Source organism: Scardinius erythrophthalmus (assembly GCF_964197995.2).
Source record: "Scardinius erythrophthalmus genome assembly, chromosome: 15".
In the NCBI taxonomy this organism is placed as follows: domain Eukaryota; kingdom Metazoa; phylum Chordata; class Actinopteri; order Cypriniformes; family Leuciscidae; genus Scardinius; species Scardinius erythrophthalmus.
The window spans coordinates 27,028,242-27,052,394 of NC_138235.1; the positions used below are offsets into that span (position 1 = coordinate 27,028,242).

Consider the following 24,153-nt stretch of genomic DNA (forward strand, 5'->3'; position numbering starts at 1 on the left):
AGAGAATAAACTTCCCCCTTTAGAAGGGGAATTACAACTGGCTGACTAGTCTCAGCCTATCCAGCCTTAAAACATTATGTGGCAGATATTTTTGTTAAAAGATGTTTATTGAATCTACCAATTCCACTGTGATCAGAAAAATGCTCACATAAATGAAAGCATCCTGACTTCAAACCAAGCTCATGTGGCGTGCTGAACCTCAAATATCATTAGTGGGTCATCAGATCAACATTATGCTCCAGTTCAAGCTTAGAGGGATGACGACTAGGCATGTGCCGGTATCACATTTTCATGCTGCGATTAATTGAGTGATCTTTTATCACGGTATACGGTATTATCACGATATTTTAATTGCACATGAGAAACAGATGGATTGGGGGGGGATGTAAAAAAATAAATAAAACTTGCATCACAAGGTGTAATTGTGATTGTCAAAACAATACCAAATTTTGGTAACTAAACTGAATTTTATTAAGTTTAGTGACAACATGTTACAATGATTACATGGTACAATGACTGGTAGGCTATACTGTTTGTATTGCTTAACACAAATTTAACGATTTCAATTCAATACTTGGGATTTGATTTAAATCTTGATTCAATATTGACTAATTTTGGATAAATATTAGATAGCCCACATGTTATTTTTTTCTCAAAAAAATATCTCACAATGCTATGAAACCATATAGAGCCCTATATCAGCTGGTATTATTAAAGGTTACAAATAACTAATTAAATCAAATATAATGTGGTTTTCATTATAATAACAATTATGTAATGACACAAGTAAAAATATAATAAATATGTAAAAAAAAATTGCAGTGCACATATTCAGCAAAATACTCTTCTTTATCTATTTGTTTTAGTCATCTAACATGCTGCTGGTCATTAAATTGTTTAAATGTAACGTTCTGTGACACAATTGTTCTCCTGTTTCATATCAAAAGTAACCTGCTCTGTCTTGTTTGACGGTCTTCGTGTCCTCTTTGCTCCGCTATTTTTCTCTGCGTGAGAAAACGGATGTGTCGTCGCGTGTGAAGAGTCTCGCGCTGAATGCGTCGAGTTGGCAGCTCTGCTTTTAGAAGCGGGATGGATCCGGTTAGATCGGCGGCGGCCATAGACTGTAGGCGGCGGCGTTCCTCCTTCCACCATGCTGCTTCTTCATGTGATGACTGTTTACATTAGACCAGAGTGGTAGAGAAAACAGAGTGGCGACACTCCCATAGGACTCCGTTGTAAAGCTTTTTGCCGCCTACTTCCGGGGTATGCAGCCTCGTAAAGTTCCCGGAAGTTCGAAACAATTCATTCAACGCGTGGAGATTTCCATTGCTGGCCGTGGAGTAGGCTAACTTCTGAGGTAAGTTTATTAAATTACTAACAATGTTGAATGGTCCACTGTCTATATTTTATCAGAGGCCCTTTATGATGCATACTTATCTTATTTGTATATGCAAAACTTAATTCTATATATTTTTTTATCTTGGTAGACGACTGATTGAATCGGCTAACATTTTGTGGTTAGCTAGCGAGATTATATCTACGTTATATTTTTAATGTGCAACAATTGACGTTGGAAACAAGCAGTAATGTGCTCAACAACAATTTATATAGCTAATTATAAAAAATGAACCAGTTCCCTGGAGGAGATCTATCAAATCGAAAACTAAAGGAGAATAACAGACTTGGCCCATGGCCTAAAAAGCTTTTTTTTGGCCTTTAATATATTTAATATGGTCGCCGTCATTAAAACATCCACACGCGATTTGCAGGAAAACCTTTGCTCGTTTTCAAGAAGTTACAGTAAGAATAACATTTCTATTGTTACTAATTGTTTCAAATGAATAGTTTCTGTAATGAAACAATACATAATTACCTAACAATTCATTATCTATATTACAGTTTAATCAAGCAAAAAATGCGTGTATCAAATTTGATACTGCAGGTTTATGGGTGCTTTATCCCTGAACTTTCATGTAACATTTCTGTAATGAAATCTACATATTTCCCACCACAATACAACCACACACTATTTTGATGATTTAATTAATGCCTGAAATGCCATCTTAAAATACATTTTGGGTATTCTTTCAATAAATCAATCCAACAACATCCCATACATGGCCAAGCTGCAGTGTGATTTTTTTTTTTTATGTAAGATGGGGTGGCATTGATCATTTTCCAACATGGGAGACCTGACATATGCAAGCACTGCACCAACAATCTCTTCTCACATGTCTACTGTGAAAAGTGTAAGGTGCATCTTTGCCTGAACAAAGCCAGAAACTTTTCACAAAGTGAAATAAAAGACTGTAAAATATTTTATTTAAAAAAAAAAGAGAAACTGCCTGAAATCTTCTATAGGATCATTAAGGTTGAATAAAATGTTTATTAAACAGTGTGACTAATTTCTTCTATGAGTAGGGAAACGCATTGACCTACAATACAGCGCTTGTCTACTGATTTGTGCTCTGCTGCATGTGGTGGCGGCTGGTGCTGGCGATGGCTGCTGAAATGAGAGGAGACTGGAGGCTGTGGACGGTGTGCCGGGAATGGAGAGGCCAAATACATCCATGGCAACCAGTAAGGTTCAATTTTTTTCTCACAGGGTAATTTTTATTTTGGGTGAACTAGCCACGATACATATTGTTGCATTTTTGTCTTGCAATATATTGTGACATGATATATTGTTACACCCCTAACATTTTGTATGCAAATCCTCGGAGAATCCCTGTCCACTGGTTGTTTTGAAGCTGGGTTTACTAATATGAATAATCATTGAATTATATGAAATGGAGAATATTGTTCGCTGCATGTACTATACCGAATTTAATTTTTTTGTAATATGTGTGGTCCATTGTAGTTTTGATTGGTGCTGGAGGCACCCTCACTGAAGGGGATTTCCTTCTCTTCGGCTTAGGCCGATGAATGAATATGGTTGGCACAGCATGGTATGGTAGGCTTGTAAGGTCAGTTTCCATTGTACTTCAAATATCATTGAGAAGTCATAATTCTCTACATTTACAAATATGATGCCCTTTGAAATGCTAGTAAGTGATGTCACCTGTGTGAACATTTCTTACATGACATAGTTTTCTGTAGCTGGACCCTGTCATTTGCAGGTTTTGACGGCTGACCATTGCCATCCATTTTTTCCTGCGCTCTTGGTCTTTGGGGAAGCCATAAATTTGGTAACCCTTCTCAGAAGGATTGGAGCATCCAAAAGCTGCACAGCAAACCATGGTATGACCACTGATCTATAAAATATTAGTTGTAACCAATGAACATGACACCATTGAACATCACAGAGAGTGGTTGTGATGTTCTTCAACTTCTCCTGAAATTCATAAACTTGATGACCACACACACTTTTTCTTGTTGTCTTTTTCTTGTCTCACTCATTGTTTAATAAAAAAAATACTATTGCATTCATTCATCCAAGCGTAATGAGTTGTTGTTCTTACATTAATTTGATACTTTGTGCATGGGTTAGTCTTAAAATTATCTTGGTTTGTGGTCAACTCATGCCTCATCAGAAGAAAAGGACTGGACACTAAATGCTGAATGGACTGTTGCTAGCTACTCTTAGGGTGACCACCCGCCCTGCTTTGCGTTGTCCCGCACAGCATTTTCACCCCTTGTCCCACACGCCGCATATTGAGAATATGTCCCGCATTTTCATCCGTCTATTGGTTTTTAATTATTATATTAAGAAAACGTGCATGCATTCTTTTGCCTTTTTAAGAAAGCATTTTATTTCTTCTTTTTGCAGTGTATTTTTTCACCTATAGGCTATTTAACAGCGCTTCGTCAGAAGTACAAATACAACAGCCTTTTTTAAAATCCTATACAATGGTTGAAAGGAAAGGAGTAAACACCGTCACTAGTAGGTTGTGACAGCTGTCAATCAAAATGTGGAGCGGTGATTCGTTCCACGTGTTTCCTGTCAGGAAAACATTAAATAAAATAATGTTAAATAATTAATAATTAATTAAATTAAACTATTTAATTCAACAGAATTTATCAACGTGTTGTGGTGGTTTTAATTCACATCCTTTCTAAAAATATGAAAGTTTTTGGTTTAATATATTCTTAATATATAAGACTGTCAATGATCTAATTTCATGTTGTTTTATATTTTATTTGTTCATTGTTTACTTTGTTGGATTTTAATTGGACTTGGTCAGATCTGTTTATAAAATGGTGATCTGCATGATGCCGCTGCCTTTGGGCTCAGTGATGCTGAATTCAAATGACATGTCAAATAAAGACGTTATGTTACATTGTGATGTAGGCTAATGGTGTTTTCTGGAAAGGACTGAAGAACAAAGAATTTTTATCAGCTGAAAGGCAGAATTCAAATGTTTTTATTAAGTTAGACATTATATAATAATAATAATAAAACTATAAAGGTAATCAGTCTGAAGGGTGCAGAAACACGGGGGTGGTTTATGTTTTAGTGTTGGAAAAATGTTCCACATCGTCCCACATTTGGTTTGTTTGATGGTGGTCACCCTAGCTACCCTGCTTTCTTAATCCCTCTCTGTTCTACCGATGCTAACACGAACGTGAAGCTTTCCCTCCAAAACGTATCTAAGTAATACTTACCGTATATAGGCTATATAGCTTTCAGTTGTCACCCTATCACTCCAAATGTAAAACTGACATTTAAAAATATGCAATAATAGTCAAACAAGGACTTGTGTATGTGTTTTATTTATATTTACCATTAAATTTCGCAATCGCTGCTGTCAGTCCCGATAGAAGAACATGACAGCGCGACCTGTGTGTGGAACTTTACAGGCTTACATGAACCACGTGACCACCCCGCTAGTGAGTTCAACGAGTGTCGCAACTCTTCTCTCTCTATGGCTCTGCATTAGACTAGAAGTGCGCAACGGCCGCATGCTTATACACGTGACGATTGTTTACATCAGAGTGCGCACGTGTTTCGCGCAGCATAAATACGCAGTGTTTGTTTAAGCGGTTGATGGAAAATAAGCTATAAAGCGCGTTCTAAAAATCAAAATTCGGAAGTATTATTTTTCACGGTATTTTGAAGTGCCCGCGATAACAATATCGTGCATATTCATTACCGCGATTTATCGCATTACCGAATACCGGCACATGTCTAATGACGACTCTACTAAACTTGTGTCTAGATTTACCAAACTACATGCTTGCATTGAGAATTTCAAGCCTGGAGGTGGTCACTTCATAAACTGGAGTCTCAGAGAGGTGATGTTTAAGAGTTGACTCATTCAGCTGTTTAGATCTGGCACCTCTTAGTTGACAGTGTCACCCTCTGGAAGTCCATCTTCTGAATACGCTAAAGCTACAACAGAAATATCCCTTCCTAATCTGTGTGGAGGTGCGCACGCAGTGCTATTTTGGGGGTAAAGCTCAAGTGTCGGACTGCAGAGCTCCTACCAAAACAATCATTCCACCATGATGTCATGCAATACAATAGCCCAGACTGACTCCAAAAGGACAGACGCAAAAGTTATTCCAAAGATAGAATTGTTTAGAAAGGGGGAAAAAAGCAGAAGTCTGACCCTGTGGCTGAGACACTTTCGGCATGTGGTATCTAAATTGTGCAAGGTCTGTTTTCAAAATGTGGCTGGATGCCACACAACACAAGAAATTAAACTAATGAAACTAGTGGTTATCAAAAGTCTGAGATTAATTATTACAGAATTGTTCAAATTTAATTGTATTATTAGCATAACAATCTGAGTGGAAAGTTCAATTACAAATGTACACGAATTTCACAATTTCTTAGCATTTAGGATTTCCCCCTATCTTGTTAACCAAGGCTGAATTTATTTGATTAAAAATAAAATAAAAACAGACACATTGTGAAATATCATTAAAATTTCAAATAACATTTATTTCTCAATATATTTTAAAGTGTAATTTATTCTTGTGATGGCAAAGCTGAATTTTCAGCATCATTACTCCAGTTTTCAGTCACATGATCCTTCCGAAATAATTCTAATATGCTGATTTGCTGCTCAAGAAACAGTCATTATTTTCATCAATCCTAAAAACAGTTGAGGTGCTATATTTTTGTGGGGATTTTTATACTAAATGATTTTAATAATCAAATTAAAAGAACAGCAATTATTTCAACTCGACATTTGTAACAATGACTTTACTGTCACTTTTTGAATTATTTAATGCATCCTAACTGGATAAAAGTATTAATTAACTTTATTTAATCTGACTGACCCCAAACGTTTGAATGATAATGTAATCTTTCTTCATTTTAAATTTTACAGAATCTTAAATTATATAATAATTGTATATTTCCAGGTTTATATTAGATTTTGAATCAAATATTTTCAATGTGGTCTTAAAAATTTTGACCCCACTTTATGAAATATTCTACACAGAAATTCTGTAAAACAGTGACAAAAGAATACCATTTACGTACCCTTATAAACTAAAACTCAAAGAGAAGAAAAATGTGTTAAATGTTAACAGATCATGAAAAGCGAGAATTAAACATAGACGTGAGGGAATCAATCAGTTTGTATCGCGCTATTTCTTATACTGACTTCCATTGTGTGCTGTTATGTTTACACCTCTGCATCTCATCCGATGAAAGGAGAAATTAGTATTGTTTGGATCTCTGGCACAAATCTAAGGCCTTTGTTGTGATGACGATGCCGTCTCATCACTGTGAGCAAAGGCTGGTGACAGGATGTGACTGAGACACTATTCAGCAGACGCAACAACTCTATATAATGCCTCAGAAGATGATTAAAATGCTTTCAACTTTTACAGCAAGATCTGTTGAGGCATCTCTTTTATCACACTGATATGAAATGTGTGACTATTGTCATGTCGTAATACTTCCTCTCCATAAAAAAAAAAACATATTCTCACTTGTCATAAGCGTGCCTGGATCAACCGTACTCGGCTCAGGAGTGCTTCCATCCTCTTCTCCACTGATATCTGAAAGAAAAAAAAGAAGAAATTCTTTTTTATTTTTAGTTAAACACAAAAAATACCAAGAATCATGGCAAAACACTTAAAACTTCTAGCTATGCTAGCCTGCATTCTACTGTACGTGAGCTAAGCTTTCTGAAGTGTGTGTAGGGATGAATCACGAAAGACAACTAGTCATCCAACAACCAACTAGTTAATCAGTGAGGTCAACTAGTTTTAGATGTTTTTTTGAATATGTAATAGCATTAAAAAATGTGGGGTTAATACGATTTTGTGTGTGTGTGTGTGTGTCTATTTGAATATATTTTCAAATGTCATTTATTCCTGTGGTGGCAATCTGAATCCTGAATTTTCAGCGGCATTACTCAAGTCTTCAGTGTCACATTATAAATGTCTTTGTCACTTTTTATCAATTTAATGTGTCCTTGTTGAATAAAATTTAATTTCTTTTTAAACAATTATAACATATGAGAATATGCAGTTTTGCATTTATGCAATTTAATACTTTTGTTCTTGGTTAAAAGGAGTCAGGCATAATGAACATTTCTATTCCTTCATTATAGGTACTCAGCAATAGCATTCAGAGAGTCTCACCTCCTGAAGGATCATAGCCCTCCTCATCATCCACATATCCTCCCGGCCGCTTGTTTTCCTCCTCTAAATCCTCTGGAAAGGGCACCTCATCCCACACTTTAGAACTCTGAGCCACCTGTAGTCAAAACAAATGAAACCACAATTATGGGATTGAAATGAGCATCTCCAAAACACAACCCGAGTTATAAGAGGTGCAAACACAATGCCTTCTGGCTCCACTGAAGGTAGAAGAGATAAATGTCATATCTTTGTGCTGTGCATGCAAAAAAATGCATATCTTGTCTATCACAGAGACATGAAATTATTGTAAACAGCTGCCCTAAAAAGTATTTAGACACTGCAGTCTCACTTCAAAATGTCGCAAAGTCACTGTATTTGCATTAAAACATCACGGTAAATTTCCAACATGAAATTGTTAGACAAAGATCTAGGTGATCGCCTTTTACCTCCATGGTAACACCCTAACCCATTAACACACAAAATACTTTATCATGCAGAGATTAATGTCAAACCCATGAGAGGTCATTAAAAAATGACAGACATAACTCTAGTCTTTGATAAAAGCATATTTGAAACATCTTGTAATTATTATAAAACTACAGAATGTTACACAGCAAAAGAGTACATCAGGATTTCACAAACAAACATCTGATTTGTATTATCCTTATATGTTTAATATTGTTTGTATTGCTTGTATTTAACACTAAATACAAGATTTGCACCATTCTAGTCAAAGAAAGAAGTTAACTTGTCATTAATTGGCTCTCAAACTTGAGAGAATGCAATTTAAAAATGCATATACATAATATCGTTAAAGGTTTGGTGTCAGTAAGATAAAAAAAAAAGAAATTAATACTTTTATTCGTAACTTATTAAGTACGCATTGAATTGGCCAAAAGTGAAGACACGTATAATGTTACAAAAGATGTTCTTTTGAACTTTCTAACTATCAGAGAATCCTGAAAATGTATAAGTTTCCACAAAAATATTAAATCAAAACAACCGTTTTCAACTTTGATTATAATAAGAAATATTTCTTGTTTTTTGTACCAAATGAGCATATTAGAATAATTTCTCAAATTCAGCTTTGACAAGACAGGAATAAAATAATTGTTTTAATGTATTCAAAAAAGGAAACTGTTATTTTATATTAATCCACGTGACTCCGGTGGTTTAACCTCAATTTTATGAGTGCTTTGTTTGCGCAAAATAAACCCCCATCATTTACCACTTTATTTACAAAATATTAATCTCTAACTCACGTTCACGAGTGCACCGCGACGCAGTGCATGCGTGATGTGTTGACGCAAGAGCAAACGTTGTTGCGTGAAAGCGCATTGGAGATTAATATTTTGTAAATAAAGTGGTAAATTATGCTTTTTTGCACAAACAAAGCACTCACGTCGCTTCATAAAATTGAGTTTAAACCACTGGAGATGCATGTATTGTCATATTTGACATATTGTAGTATGTCTTCTCTACCTTTCTGGGGCTTGAAAGTGGTAGTTGCGTAGGCTGTGATATTCAATGGCGGGATAGAAAGCTTTTAGATGATGTTTCGAAGATGAACGAAAGTCTTCCGGGTTGGGAACGACATGAGGGTGAGTAATTAATGACAATTTTCATTTTTGGGTGAACTATGCCTTTAATGTATAAAAAAAGTATGAATGATCAAACTGATGAAACGGTGCCTACGGGTATCTCAAGACAAAACATACAACATAATAAACATGAGAGAAACATTATACATGGCTTCTTCGGATACGTTTAGCATAGTTTGCAGAAACTCATCCAAACAACCAGCAGCGTCTTCTGCTTATTCACTTCTTCTTTGCTCAGTAACAAAAGTTTTGATGATTTTATTCAATCATCCCTTCTGCACCGCAGTTCTCATCTTCACTTTTGTATACGTGTTTGGCAAGATGCCACATTTGGCATTTTCGGTCTTCATAGCCCGCCAGTTCCCATTTCCCTGCATCTCCATCATGGCCACAGTTCCCATTTAAATGGCTCCCGCAAATAAATAACTTGATCTCCCCCCCAAATCCTTTCTCCCCTGACTGAACACTCTAAAACAACAATCCTGGAGCTTTTTCAAAAGGAACGCGCTGACTGGCAAAATTCTTTCAATTGAAGCTGCTCAGCGAACCTTTGGTGATCACTGCCTGCTTCCCTATCCCTTGGGATGGAGTACTCCCAAAACGAGACATTCTGTCATTGTTGTCATCCATAAATGTAGCATATTTCTGGTGAGAAGAATTAGTAAATGGGAATGTGTCAATTTAATTCTCCAAATATGAAACACAACTTAGCTAAAAGGAAAAATCACTACAGTACGATTATAATGACTATTGTTATAAGGTATCAAGGTAAAAAGAATTGGTAACTTTTACTCTTTTACATTTACTCATACCTCCAAAAGGAAAGAGGGCACAATAAAGCATGCTATAAGTAGCCCATACAACTTGTGTCTTCTGGAGCCATGACAGCTTTGTGTGAGGATTAGAAAGAAATTGTCAGTAATTAAAAATATTACTTGACAGTCATGATCACCATTTACTCATTGTATGGAAATGTCCTTGCACGTCAAACGGGTTTCAAAAGACATGAAGGTGAGTAAATGACAACAGACTTTTCAAATTCTTTTAGAAGGCTTGAGTTCACCTATAGCCAAAGGAAATGACAGCATAGGCAAACATACACGTACTGCATTCCACTGTCAAAGGAATCTCACTGTTTACTTTCCAATTATGCCATTCACAATACCAAGAGTTTGTTCTTTCAGGAACGGTAAAGAAACAGACAAAAGCAACATCAGATCGCATAGTTTTGCAAGAAATGTTTGAGCCTGGAGGAAAGCCTGGTTTACCCAGCTGCAGTTTACAAGGCAAGACACCAAATTCACCGTATCTATGCACATGGACAATTGATAAGCAGAGAGAGCAGAACGATACAAATGGAATGATGGTCATGGCCAGCTTGCTTGGACTTCCACTCTTCTGCTAATGAGTGACTCACACTCAACTTCCAAAGTGTAATAATGATGACTAGAAAGGACAGATGTGCACTGCTGAAGTGCATTGGAGGCTTATCCGCTCCCACACACACCCCTCTCTGGCATTTCCAACCCCCAATCAGACCCATGTCCAATTTCCAAGGCCTTACGAGCACAGCGTGAGAAAGGGATTTTAGTACTTTAGTTTTGTTCACATTGGAGTGCAGCTGTGTAACGTATGCTACCGCAAATGACTCAGAATGAATAAACTCTACAATTACTTTACAATCAATATATATATATATATATATATATATATATATATTAAAAAAAAATTTTCATAGTCTCAAACAGTATTCCGAACATGTTGCATATATTGAAGTCCTGACTGCTCATTATCTAAAATTCAATGATACTAAAATGGAATAGAATACAATACTTCAGAATGGCAAAAAATAACAGTAGTTGAAACCTACACTCGCCACACTGTATTACATAAGGAATTAATGGACGTAATGGGGATGACGTTTTTATAAACACACAAATGGAATGTAAACTGTAGAGCGGTAAGTAGGTGAAAGCTTGAGATATGCACTTTATACCCCCATCTGAGTCAGAACACCACAGCTTAACACAGGCCGAACGGAGGGCAAACTTCCTAACCTCCATAAAACAACTCACAGTATATTATAGTGCCAGAAGTGCAAAACTTCCATTACCCTTCTCTTATCATAATTGCACTTCCTTGCTTGATATGGAACTGCCTTTAGCCATATCAAAGCAGAACCAAAAGGTATAAGTGAATCGGTCTGGGTCTCTGTTCTAAGACGTAGTCAGACTCAGGAATCTATTTTTTTCGTGCTTCTGACGCTCAGTTTCAAAAAGCTAAGATACCTTTTTTTAGCCAAATTAGAAAGGAGCATTGCACGCATCCTTCATGGATAATGTAATCGAATTCACTGGGAGGAGCTCAGCAACGAATGGTAGACAAAACAAATGGCAATTCTAAATTTATATTTCATCAAAGAGTTCTGTATTATTAAAAATGTACTTGTACAAATATTTTAGTGTTCTATGAATTACTTTATAAGAGCTTCACACTTGTTAGCCTAGCAACATGCTAACATCAAACTCTTCACGCTATTGTGGCACATGGAGCTGCTCCAATGCCTATGTAAAACGTTCCAAACAAGATTATTATAGTATTTTGTATTTTTAAATGAGTTTTTTTATATATGAGTATGTGTATATATATATATATATATATATATATATATATATATATATATATATATATATATATATATATATATATATATATATATATATATATATATATATATATAATTTTCAAATTTCCTATACATTTCTGTTTAGTTTTAGTTAGTTTTTTTAAGTTTTAGTTTAGTTTTTATTTTGTGAACACATTTCTGTTTACTTTTATATATTTACTTTCAGTTTTAGTAATTATAGTTTAGAAGAGTTTAATTTCAGCAAAGTTTAATGTTTGTAGTAAACAGTTAACTCTTGTGCAAACCTCTTATTAATAAAATAAAATTGTTTGAGATTGAATAAAAAAAATAAAAAAAATGTAACTTAAAAGTAAAATGTATTCATTCATACCCATTCATATTAAAGATGAAATTGTGTTAAACGTGCTGTATAAGAAAAGAAAAAATATGCATATTATGATTATTCTTTTATGGTTATTTCTATGATTAATCCTTACAAACATTATTCTTGTATTGATCCATTTATGCTTTTTGTCATCTTTTAATATCATATACTCATATTTATGTGTTCTATTCAGACCGGACATTTAGTATACTTCTACTCTGACAAATGTAGCCTATGTCTATTTGTAGGCTAGACATGCTATTTCTCCATTTTCTGCTCAGTGTGGTATCCTGTCTAATATGTGTGGTATCTTGTTTAGGTTCACACAAAATGGTTATCTTAACTTCTTTTAACTTGATTGCCATGTTTTTAGAACATTGCTTCATACGCGAGACGCTGCAAAAGACACAAGACGCAACAGTCATACATGTCCGTCTAGCACGTGTTTACATTAAAAAATACGCAGTGGAATGGAATGGAAAAACGTGATTTTCCGGTACAGGATGAGAGCTTATTAATTATGAAAATGAATTATAATTATTATTTTATTTCATTTAGTTTTCCAGTTGTTAGTGTCGTCTAGTTTTAGTTTTTCATTTAATGTTGAAATTTCTATTTTACGAAAATGTTTTTTGACCAATAGTTTTAGTTTCAGTTTTCGTTTACAAAAATAACTTTGGTTCCAAATCAGTCACTTAGGAGTTTCCATGACAGTTATTGGTTAGTAATGGAAGCAGAGCAACTAACTATGTTTTGGAACAATGCTATGATTAACGATGAGGGAGTTGGAGTGAAATTCACATTTTCCACACCTATTACACACAGCGGCTATAGAAAACGTTCATCTAACAGCCAAGGGATGACAACAGGAAAGATTTATGCAAGTGAAAGACAATAGCAAAAGACATACAGGTAGAGACAGATTCCTCAGAAGGAGAATGCAAGGTGATGACAAGTTGCCAATTTTGACACTTAACCTCAGCTTGAGCACCTTTAGGGTAAAGACCATGATGAGAGATACCCTTCAGCTACACAAAGCACTTTGGACAGGATTTGACACCAACTACTCTCAACAAACACATGCCCCATTCACTTTAACCATAGCATACTCGCTGGATGAGGCACATTCTTAAACAAGTTGTTACGGTCTTCAACATAGGCTTAGGGGGAGAAAAGGATGGTCAAAAGGCTGACCGCATACTTCTGGCAACAAGAACCCTTGCCCCAAGACATGCATGCATTCCCACATGGACACAAAGCAAGCATTTGGGATTGAGCGAGGACTCCCACAGGCATTCCAATCCAATGCATGCTGGGCAAGATTTGACATACATGCTCTCAAATGTGCCCAGCGCAGCTGTTTCCCATGCTGAAATGGAAGCTGGGAGTTTCGCTCTGCCACTGTTTAGACAATCAGGTTTCTCTGCTATTCATCTTTTCCACTCTCTGGACATGCTTTCCCAGTGAGACGCTCTCCTGCTTCACTTCGCTATTGAGTGACTCCATCCCCATGAGCACGTCTGAGCAGTCATCCAGCTCACACTGATCTCCACATTCTGCAGGCTTGTTCCTCCGCACCAGGCATTAAGCAGCTGACCTGTGTGGGCTTGCATGGTAGATTTGGCTTCATGAAAAGGGAAATGAAGTGACCAAGACACAATTAGGCACAGTTTTAAAAAGTCTCTGGTGATCTGATCACATGTGGTCAACATTGCTTTTAACATTTGGCAATAAAGCTCTTGTTTTAGCACCATGGATGATTTACAGGTGAGCAAGCAGCCCTGCCAAGGATTCATTCAGACTGATTACACTTTAAATGCAATGTGGTCACATGGGTTTTTAAATAATGTCAAATGTGGCTTGAGTGATTCAATCATAAAATGTTTTAGAAACCTGTAAAAACTGTATTTAGCAGTTTAAAAATTAGATCAGCTGAAACAGTTAGTACCGGGCGTAAAACAGGGTCTTAGCAACCATGATTTTAGGAAGTTGCACAATTATGACAAAGCTTTATCAACAATCAATAATAGAAGAAATATACAAAATAAAGTAATAGTTTACCAAAAATTATGTCATTATTTACTCCCCCTTATATCGTTCAAAACCCATAAGACACGATAATGTTAAATGACTAACGGATTTAATTTAGGCTTTTAAACACATTTAAACATTGCTCACTACACATATATTCAGCACATCAAATATGGCATCAAATATAACATGGAAGCTTAAACATGCTTGCGTGACACAGGAGAACAAACTTCATTGGTTCTTGTGTATCAGGCAGGACATTTGAGCTACTTTTTAAACTTACTTCACCTTTTTGATGCATAAAAGTTTTTCGGTTACAGACTCAGAGGGACAGAAATCTCTCAGGTTTAATTTAAATATATCTGCTTCAAAGATGAAAGAAAGTCTTATGGGTTTAGAACGACATGAGGTTGAGTAATTGATTCCAGAATTTTCATTTTTGGGAACTAACCCTTTAACCATTCAGTTACACACTGGCATGAATAAACCACTCAATGCTGTCCAAACCACAAGCAGTCTGCCGCTCTCTGGGTGTGTGCTGTGACTTTTCACCCTGTGAAACTTATCATTTATGACAGATTTCATGGTCTTTACTTGCCCTCACCTTCTACAACTGAGTGCCACATTTGTTTTTCACCACCAAACTTTCGCATTTCACAATTTTTTCCTGACATTCTCAAAGAATGTTTTGGAAATACCAGCTGTTGATACTGCTCCAATGGTTACGCATGGTAACACATCCACTTGATGACTGAAGCAAAAACACAAATTGCAAGTGGGTGCTATGAAAGTTTCATCTGACTGTGTACAGTAGGAAAGTAGTGCAGCACTGAAAAATACACCTTGAGGTAACTTCAGCGGCCATCTGGAAGTCTTACTCACACTGCTGGAATCCCATGATTGAAGGATCAGGGTTTCCTGTTCAAGGATAGGAGTCACTTTTGTTAACGGTAACTATCTGACTCACCAAGTTAGCGAAACTAATCTTAAAGGTCAAGACCCAATGTTTGGAAAAGTCATTCTACATGAGTGTTTGTGCGCATGTTGTCAAGCTGCACATACCTCATTTCTGAAGCAAACCTCCCCTGGAAAGTGCCATGCAAGATGAGTTTGGTTAAACAACATTTGATTCACTGTTATGGAAAGTATGATTCTATGCAACAAAGGAAAACCTCCTAGTCCTAAGAGACCAAATGTTCTTTTTGATGTATAATTGTGCCCATTTCAACAACATCAACTGTAATGTATTTTAAGTGCAGAAATGGTGCATTTCAGACAGGCAGCAAGCAGGTCAGACAGAGCCAGGTGCTCATATGACATGATCATGAAATAAGAGCCTATGTGTCTCCAGAAGGCAGGCCAGGCCATATCCAACACTAATAATGGCAACATCATAGGAGGTGCCTGGGCTTGACAGTATGACTCAAACAGTTTGTTGACAAGATGACGCCATATGACCGAAAATCAAGGAAGTGGGTGCAGTCAATTAAATATTAACACACTGTGTCAAGTCAGTCTGATTGCATCCACTAACTCAATTTTAATCAAGAGAACTGATACCATCTTAATTGCCGAAATGACGCATGTGGGTGGGCCAAACATGTGAGCGCATTCCAGTGGAAGCAGCTTCCGCGACTTGTGGGGGCTCAGATGGCACCTAGAGAAGAACAACTCTCCCCTCAATTATCACCCCAGCAGGGGAACCAACAGAGCTCCTGCACATCCAGACCACCTATGTACTAAACTCCCTAAGTTTCAATATTGCCTCAGATTACACTTTCACCACACTCCAATTTACACCATCAAAACAGTCCAGAGGATCTACAGTCCCTCCACTGTTTCGGCCTGAAATGCGTTTCTGACAGCACCCTTGTTTATAGCCCTTCACACAATTATGTCAGAGGATGAAACAGAGGCCGTAAAAAATTGGGTCAGAGAACTCTTACAATAGCTTGTGTCATAAAATGTTTCAGTAAAAGTTTTTAGACATAGAAAGAGAGATTGGTTTAATCAACAGAAACGCAAAATATTATGTTTTCTGAACAACATTAATTATCTAAGTTGATTTGGCAAAAGAAAAAAGTTGTGATAAATCATGAAAATAATGTCAGTAAGATTAGCATTGCTTTAATTAGATTTCTATTTTAAATAAATGCTGTTCTTTTGAACTTTGTGTTCATAAGGCAAGCTTTGACTTTAAAAACACATAAAAAAATGTAAAGGTGCAAATCATTCATATAATCCATCAGAGGAGTCCTTTAATCAGAAATATTAAATCCAATTATGCAGTTAATGCAAAAAGCAGTACGTCATGAGTGTGATATCCGAATATGCAGTATTTATGAGGTGAAGAATATCTGGATTACCTACAACATCTGCTGAGATTTCTAAGGATAAGACCTGTGGATGTTTTTGTATCTCATAAGGCCATGGGAGCTGAGGAGCCATCAGATTGGGAAAATTTAAACAACAGTCAACCGTAAACTTAAAAGAAAAACTGTTAAGGTGTGCAGGTTTTAACTGAATTCCGTAAACGCCAGTCTTTACTCTTTATCTAAAAGATAATCCATGAAGAAATATCTAAGAAAGGGCAATTAGGTTTAGAAATAACAAAAACCGACCTACACTATATATCACAAAGTTAGTTTCATAAGTTTTTAAGCAGGGCCGCACCGCAGCAAGCAAATGAAATCGTGTTCCAATTTCACTTTCTAGATTTCATTCTTGCACTTATTTCAGTTAAATGACAAACAAATATGAAATGAACTACTGAAGACTGCAGACTTCCAAATACATCATGTGACAACTCTACATTCCAATTGAATAAAGTAAACCACAATCTACCTTCATAAAACTGGTCAAAGTCAGTCTGTGGTGGGGATTTAATCTTTATGGCCTATTTTTTGTTGATAAGTAAACATAAACATGGCAGAGCAATTTAAAAGTCTAAAAATACAGCAGTGTTTCCGGTAATAAGAGCTTTATGGTGACCTGCACTTTGGAGACCGAGAGCAGCTCTTGTTCCCCCAGACGACAGCTGAGCGTGGAGGTGCTGAGGCCAGTGGCAGCGCGCGAGGGAAAAGCTGTTTATTTATAACAGGAAGGGCCTCTGTACTGCAGCTAGCTGTCATTTAAGAAGAACTTCCTTTCTTGTTTTGGTGACACTGTCCTCTTTCCAAAGGAACCTTGGCGTAGTGACTGCTTTGAAGAATGATGCCACAAGGCTCCAGAGAAGCGAGACACAGGATAGACACAATCAAACAGAATAATGTTTATCGCAGCAGTGGACGTGTCAAGGATATGTCAAGATGAGAGCGCAAAGGTTTATGAGAATTTGACAGCTAGACAACGACAGTGAGCCAGTTCAGGAGAATGTTTCACAGAACTTTGGACAAATAAAGTTTAAAGGGGTAGCGTGCAATTGCTGTCAAACAGCTTTCCCTTAAAACTCCCCCTGTCACTATTGGTCAGACAAACAGAAAGCCCTGCCTCAACTCACGCAATGGGTTGACCCAAAGTTGCAATAATTTTGTGTTTTGCTGAAGAAATAGTCATTGGAATAACATCAGGATGAGAAAATGGTGACAGAATTTTCACTTTTTATTTTGCACTATCCAAATAGGATAGTTCAAGTAGTAAATGAGTTCATTCAACATATGATTATGTTTAACAAACAACAAAACAATCGAATTCATATGTTGAGAATGAACATCCAAGCCTTGCTCACAGCATGTATGGCAAATGATATAAAGGAAGTTGTGGCAGATTTTTGATGACTCTCATAGAGCTCTGGTTTCCCACAAAGCCAACATTGGTGACAAACTTCCGTTCCTTATTCTCATGGCTGTTGGAGCTAATCTGGCACCACCTGTTGTCTTGGCTTTAGACCACACTGTGCTGTGGTACGCCAGGTCAAATACAATTTAATAAGAGCTGCCTTATTAAATGCCGCACGCTGACATTCATCACAAGATTTGGAAGTGTAACAGTCTTTCAGTGAAGTTTATAAATGATAGTTTACTCAAAACTATACTTTACTCACCCTCATGTTGTTCCAAACCTGTATGACAACCTTTCCTCCAAGGACCAGAAAAGAAGATATTCTGAAGAATGTTTCAGCTGTTTTTTTGTTTGTTTTTTTTAAACAATGAATGTCAATGGGGCCCAGAACACCACTGCATTTTCGAAATATCTTCTAGTTAGATATCTATGTCTGACACATTATTTTAGCATGAACATTCAGAATACAGTAAGGTAAGAAATATTTTGCAACCCAAGTTTGAGATGTCTGACCAAAACAAAACAACATTCTTCTGTGATAATCATGCCCGTCTGCCAAGAGAGGTTTAAAGTTGAATTACCGCTAGCAGTTTGTTCTCAAGGTCATAAGTCCCGGCTCTATTCAACACAGCTATGTCATAATTAACTCGGATTTGTCCGCGCACCTTTGTGAGAGGCTATGACAACAGTTCAGGCATATGATCATATGACTATGGGCAATGTTGTCAAGAAACCTGATATGGTGACTTAATTCTTAAGCTAGTTATTACAACAAAAGGGCCTTTTTTGGGGGGGGGGGGGGGTGTTAATAAACGGTGAGAAAGTTTCCGACTCTTTAAAAGTAGCAGTAGCATGATCCTCAACGCACATTTTTGGGTCAGTGAACATGTGTTTGTGTCAATCAGTCTGGCTACTGAAAAGTAAAAACCAGCTGTTTTCTTTCACTGATCATTATATGAGTAGGACAAATAAAGTGGCAGCAGGAATCTCATTCTCCTCAAAACAAACAACAGATGTTGTCTTATAATGAACACACACCAAGACTCTCAGCTGTTAAATTAATATAAAAATATAAAACATAAGAAATAAAACACAATAAAAACATTATAGTTTAAAGGGGGGGTGAAATGCTCAATCTCCTGTTAATCTTGAGTACCTATAGAGTAATATTGCATCCTTCATATCTCCAAAAAGTCTTTTGTTTTATTGGCTGTACCGAGTCTTTCCGGAAAAAAACGAGCGGCTGGGGGCGGGCCGTGTGGGCGAAGCTTAGCTGTGCTAACGCGCCGAGCTAACAATACACAGAGACATTTGTTCAACAGTTTTACTCACCGTTCCAACGCACGACCGCGAACCTTTATCATTGTGACTGCTCGATCCTTAAGCATTAGACGATCTGGGCTTTGTTTATAAAACAATCATCGTCGAAATGCAGGGAACAACAGTCTTGCACAACTCCGTTTATGCTCAGGAAAACAAACTCCATCCACTGGTGCCTTAACGCCGGGTTCTTTGGGAATCTGTGCAGGGTTGTCTTGCCCTGGCAACCAAAAACACACTTCTTTGGTGACACTGACTTCCCAAAAGCCGGGCAGGGCGCTTTGATGGCGAACTGCTTTCACTCTCTTGCTCTGTTTTACGAGTGCGCGCGCGCCCGCGACCTTACCGGAGAAGTGCCCTTAGGACCCATATAAGGAAATTCCGCCCTCTCTTACTTCAGACAGAGCCATACTCGAAAAAAACTTTCCGAAACTTGTGACAAACCGGAAGGACAATTTTTGGAACAAAAATACTCCTTCAAACGTACAACTTAACTTTTGAAACTTTGACCATGTTTAGCATGGGAATCCAACTCTTTAACAGTGTAAAAAACTCTGTATGCATGAAACAGTAATTCACCCCCCCCTTTAAGGTGACAAAGGGGTGTATAATTTTAAGAATACATAATTTTAATTCACATTTTTAAAACAATTTCAGAATCAAATCCTACAATCAGTTGCCTTGAAAGCGAGTGGCAAGCTCATATCTCTTGAAAATCAGAGGGTGTGTGCTTTGAAATCTGCGATTGTGACTGTAATTACACAAGCCTGATCAAAAGTTCCCTAAATGCAGTTTGCACATGATTTGCCTCATGTCTTGAAAGCACATTCAGGAGAATCAAAGAGGAAGTTTGTCTGATCAAAGGGAACTTGTTCCTGGTCTCATAGCACTGCTGCAGGCTTAAAAGCCCTGCTTTGGCCCACACTTGGAATATAAAGCCCCAGTGAGGTAGCTTGATTGAGTATTAATAAAATTTCCTCTGGCAGGTAACACACAGGGACCAGAAGATGCTACAGCTCCACTGACCCCTTTCGCACCCAGACTGAAAGGTGTGTTTGGGTGGATGGAGGTGGCATTCCTCTAGGAGGTAAAAATACCACTCAAGCCAAGTAGCTGCAGGTGAAATTTCATCCTACTATCAAGCCCCTTGTCAAAACGGCTGTGAGCAGGATGAAGGACTACTGGGACAGAAAACAAGCCAACTAGGAAGCTAATGTGCTTGAGTTTAATGCACAACACCTGTGTTTTTAAAAAGCAAGTCATCCATTATCAGTTAAACAATGATCAAGGTTCATCACTCAACATAGAAATGACTAAAAGCATGATGATGGAAATTATATGGAAATTTACATTTTTGTACATTGTCATTCATGCATCCATTTTTGTAAATTCATCTCCCATCATGCAGTGCAAAAATGGGCCATACGAAGGCCCCATTTGGGTCTTAAGGTCAGCATTTTTGACTGCAATAATTGGCTTTAACTACTGTACATAATAAAGTATACTAAAACAAAACATGCGGCCACATTTCAATCTGCATGTAATGTTATGTTAATATAATTTTAACATTTAATGTTATTACTGAATGTTTTTCAGAAGAATCATCTCATTAGAATTATACATTTGTATAATTGTATATTTATTTTATAATTCAAATAGTATAATTGTATATTTCTGATTCACTTAAAAGAATTAGTTCACAAGAATCGGACTAGACTCATTGCGCTACACATATTGTAATGTAGATTCAGTAACAGTAATGCAAAATCATTGACTGCTGGCAAAAGTATGAGTGTTTTAGCACCATGTTTAGAATGCACATGCAACGAGTCAATCCAACCCTATTTCTATTATACATTTTTAATTCAGTTTTTCTTACATACTAATGAATCATTATCCATGTCACCATATACACTCTAGCTGTAAGAGTAACACAATGAATGAACGAACAAACTATATACTCTTTTTTTTATAACTCAGGATGTTATAATAGATCAACTGACAAAATATGCCTCCTTGGTACCAAAGCCAAAAGGGTGTTAAAATAAATATATATATAGTATAATATATAGTATAATATATATATAGAGATTTTTTTTTTGGACTGCATATATATATGCAGTCCAAAAAAAAAAAAAATCTCTGTATGTTGTGTTTCTCATACAATGACGGATACATTTTTATGAGAGGACACTTAGTGGAAGCCATGACTTCATACACAAATGTACTGAAAGCCTCTTTTGTTAGGCCTCATGCCTAGAGCCTCAGCATCATGACTGAAGGTTCCTGACAACTCTGCTCAACTGCACATTTAGCAGCCAGAACTTCACTGTAGTTGGGGTTATTTCAGGCCACACATCAGTAAACAAGTTAGAAAAGAGCGGTTTTACTTGCATTTCTGAGGTCTAGGTGTTCTGGGAACAGCCGTCATTGCTCAGCAGGTTAGACCACAGCATCAGCATAAACTCCGAGGGTGAGATTCAGTTAAACAGGTCACTGTTTTAGCAAAAACTCCACGGAGAGCATCCTTACATATGTCATATAATGCCACTTTCACTGACTTTTACTTTGAATGTTCCATGCTGGTGGAATGACCTGCCTAACTCATTTTCAAGACACTTATACTACGGGGATGTTGAATGCTTGAATCTGATATTTCAAAAGTTCCTTACAGCCTACAACAACAAAAGAACTAAAACCCACAACGACACTGACCAAGCAAATAGATAACAATAGGATAATTGTCAACAAGCAATAGAATAACAACAGGATAAATTGACCTAATCGACACGACAGCCATCAGCACTGATCCTCAACAAACCCGTCTCCATCCCGGTGTGATGACTCTGATCCTAAACCAGATGTAACTGGACAATATTCTGATCGTTCCAAACCAATCTGACTTCTGACCTGTAATGCTGCCTGAATCATAATCATGCACTGTTCGTTCGTTGGCCACTGGCCCCGACTGAGCCTGGGATCTCCCAAGGTTTTTTTCTCCATTCGGTCACCTGATGGGAGTTTTGGTTCCTTGCCACTGCCGCCTTTTTCCACCTTTGCTGCCATTGGCTTGGCTTGCTTAGTTGGGAAAATTAAATTTACATTAAATTAAACATTTCATTTAATATTCAACAATAATATTGATCTGCCTGCATTGACACTATTATACAAGAACTAAACTGAGCTGAACGATGACATCACGGTTTGCTCCAGAACGGCTATATATAAATGAACTAAATTAATAACTTTTTTTTAAAACAAAAATGAAACATCACTGAACTTACTTAAAGGCACAATATGTAACTTTTGTGCTTTAAAATTAGCAAAAATCACTATATCTACGTTATATATATTTTTTAGTTGTGTACTTACATTATCCCGACTGTTTCCAACAACTTTCAAACCAGGATAAATTTTAATTAAATTTTTAGACACGGCACGTTTCTTTATTTCCGTTTTGTTGCAGTCAATGGCGTCATATCCGCGTTGTCCCTGGTTTCCGCCTATGGTTTCCGCTCATACTGCCATGGTAACCAGAGCTATGAGCAGAGCCCTCTGATTAACCAAAGCGACTGACGCGGAGTCGCGGACAACTGTGGAGTTCGCAATGTCTATTTGCACGCTGTTGTTGTTTCCAAACATTATGGACCATGGCAAGCAGACTTTGGATAAAAAAGGAGAACTAAAACGAGAATCAATATCAGCGCGGTGTTTTCGAGATGCCAAGAGCTCCACGTCCAAGACTTCGACCGCTCCTACATGTACTTATTAAACAGGTGAGCACATTTACATAAAACTAATCAATGTTATATAGTTCAACAATGATAAAATGTTAGAATATGATCTGTATGTTATTCTAATGTTGATCTAGCTTACTGCTAGTCTCATACAGACAAACTAACACATACTTTTCAACACATTCAAATGCAGTTTAGTGTGATAGTGTAACGTTAGACCAAGTGAAACAGCGCTGCGTTACCTCACAAGTTTAATTTGTCCAATAAACTGACCTGTGAGTTGTAATTCTGTATGTAGTTCGGTAGAATGAAATGTCCGTATTCCTTTTATATCCGCGGGACTCGCGTCGCGTGTGGAGCTGATAGCTGTCTCTTAGCAATCCCGAACTGCTTCACATCACAGTCATGATAAAAGCATCAATGTATTCAGTCAACCATAAACATTATTAGATCGGCCGGCTTGACGTTGACGACAACATCCATAATTCTTAGCATGTGTTGCGTCATCAAACTACGCCTTTGTTATTGTAAAGAGGTTAGCGACCCCTAGTGGCGAAAAATTCCATACTGTACGTTTAAGCTGGACTGTGATGCTATTTTCTTCTGGAAACAAACTGTTTTGCATTATTTTCCTGTTATCTCTGTAAAGCTGCTTTGAAACAATCTGTATTGTAAAAAGCACTATATAAATAAATGTGACTTGACTTGATAAAAACAGCTTATTATTTCCATGTTTTTTGCCACAAAATTACGTTTTATTTATTATTTACTATGAAAAAGCAAATACTCCCTTTCTCATGCTCTCGTCCACTCAAACGCACACATTCAGTACGGACACGTCACTCGCAATCTAACTATTACGATTATTACAATTTAACAATTGTTTTCTATTTTAATATATTTTAAAATGTAATGTATTCCTTTGATGACAAAGCTGAATTTTCAGCATCATTGCTCCAGTTTTCAGTGTCATAATAATTCTTCAGAAATCATTCAAATATGCTGATTTGGTGCTCAAGAAACTTTTCTTATTAAATCAATAATTTTTTTTTAAAAAAGTTGTACCGTTTGATATTTTTATGGAAACCATGATACACTTGTTTCATGATTCTTTGATGAATAGTTCAA

The 24,153-nt window shown here is 36.9% G+C and overlaps 1 protein-coding gene and 1 long non-coding RNA gene across 2 annotated transcripts in view; one reads left to right on the plus strand and one right to left on the minus strand.

Annotated features, from left to right (window-relative positions):
• hspg2 (heparan sulfate proteoglycan 2) overlaps positions 1 to 24,153 on the minus strand; it is a 111,900-nt gene that overhangs the window by 68,855 nt on the left and 18,892 nt on the right. Inside the window, 2 exon segments of the mRNA XM_081387286.1 lie at positions 6,889 to 6,957; positions 7,546 to 7,660. Of these exon segments, the coding sequence (XP_081243412.1) occupies positions 6,889 to 6,957; positions 7,546 to 7,660 (184 nt within the window).
• On the plus strand, positions 1,305 to 3,432 carry LOC308702974. Its single transcript, XR_014031667.1, has 3 exons — positions 1,305 to 2,580; positions 2,861 to 2,966; positions 3,120 to 3,432. It is a non-coding gene; the product is annotated as an uncharacterized lncRNA (long non-coding RNA).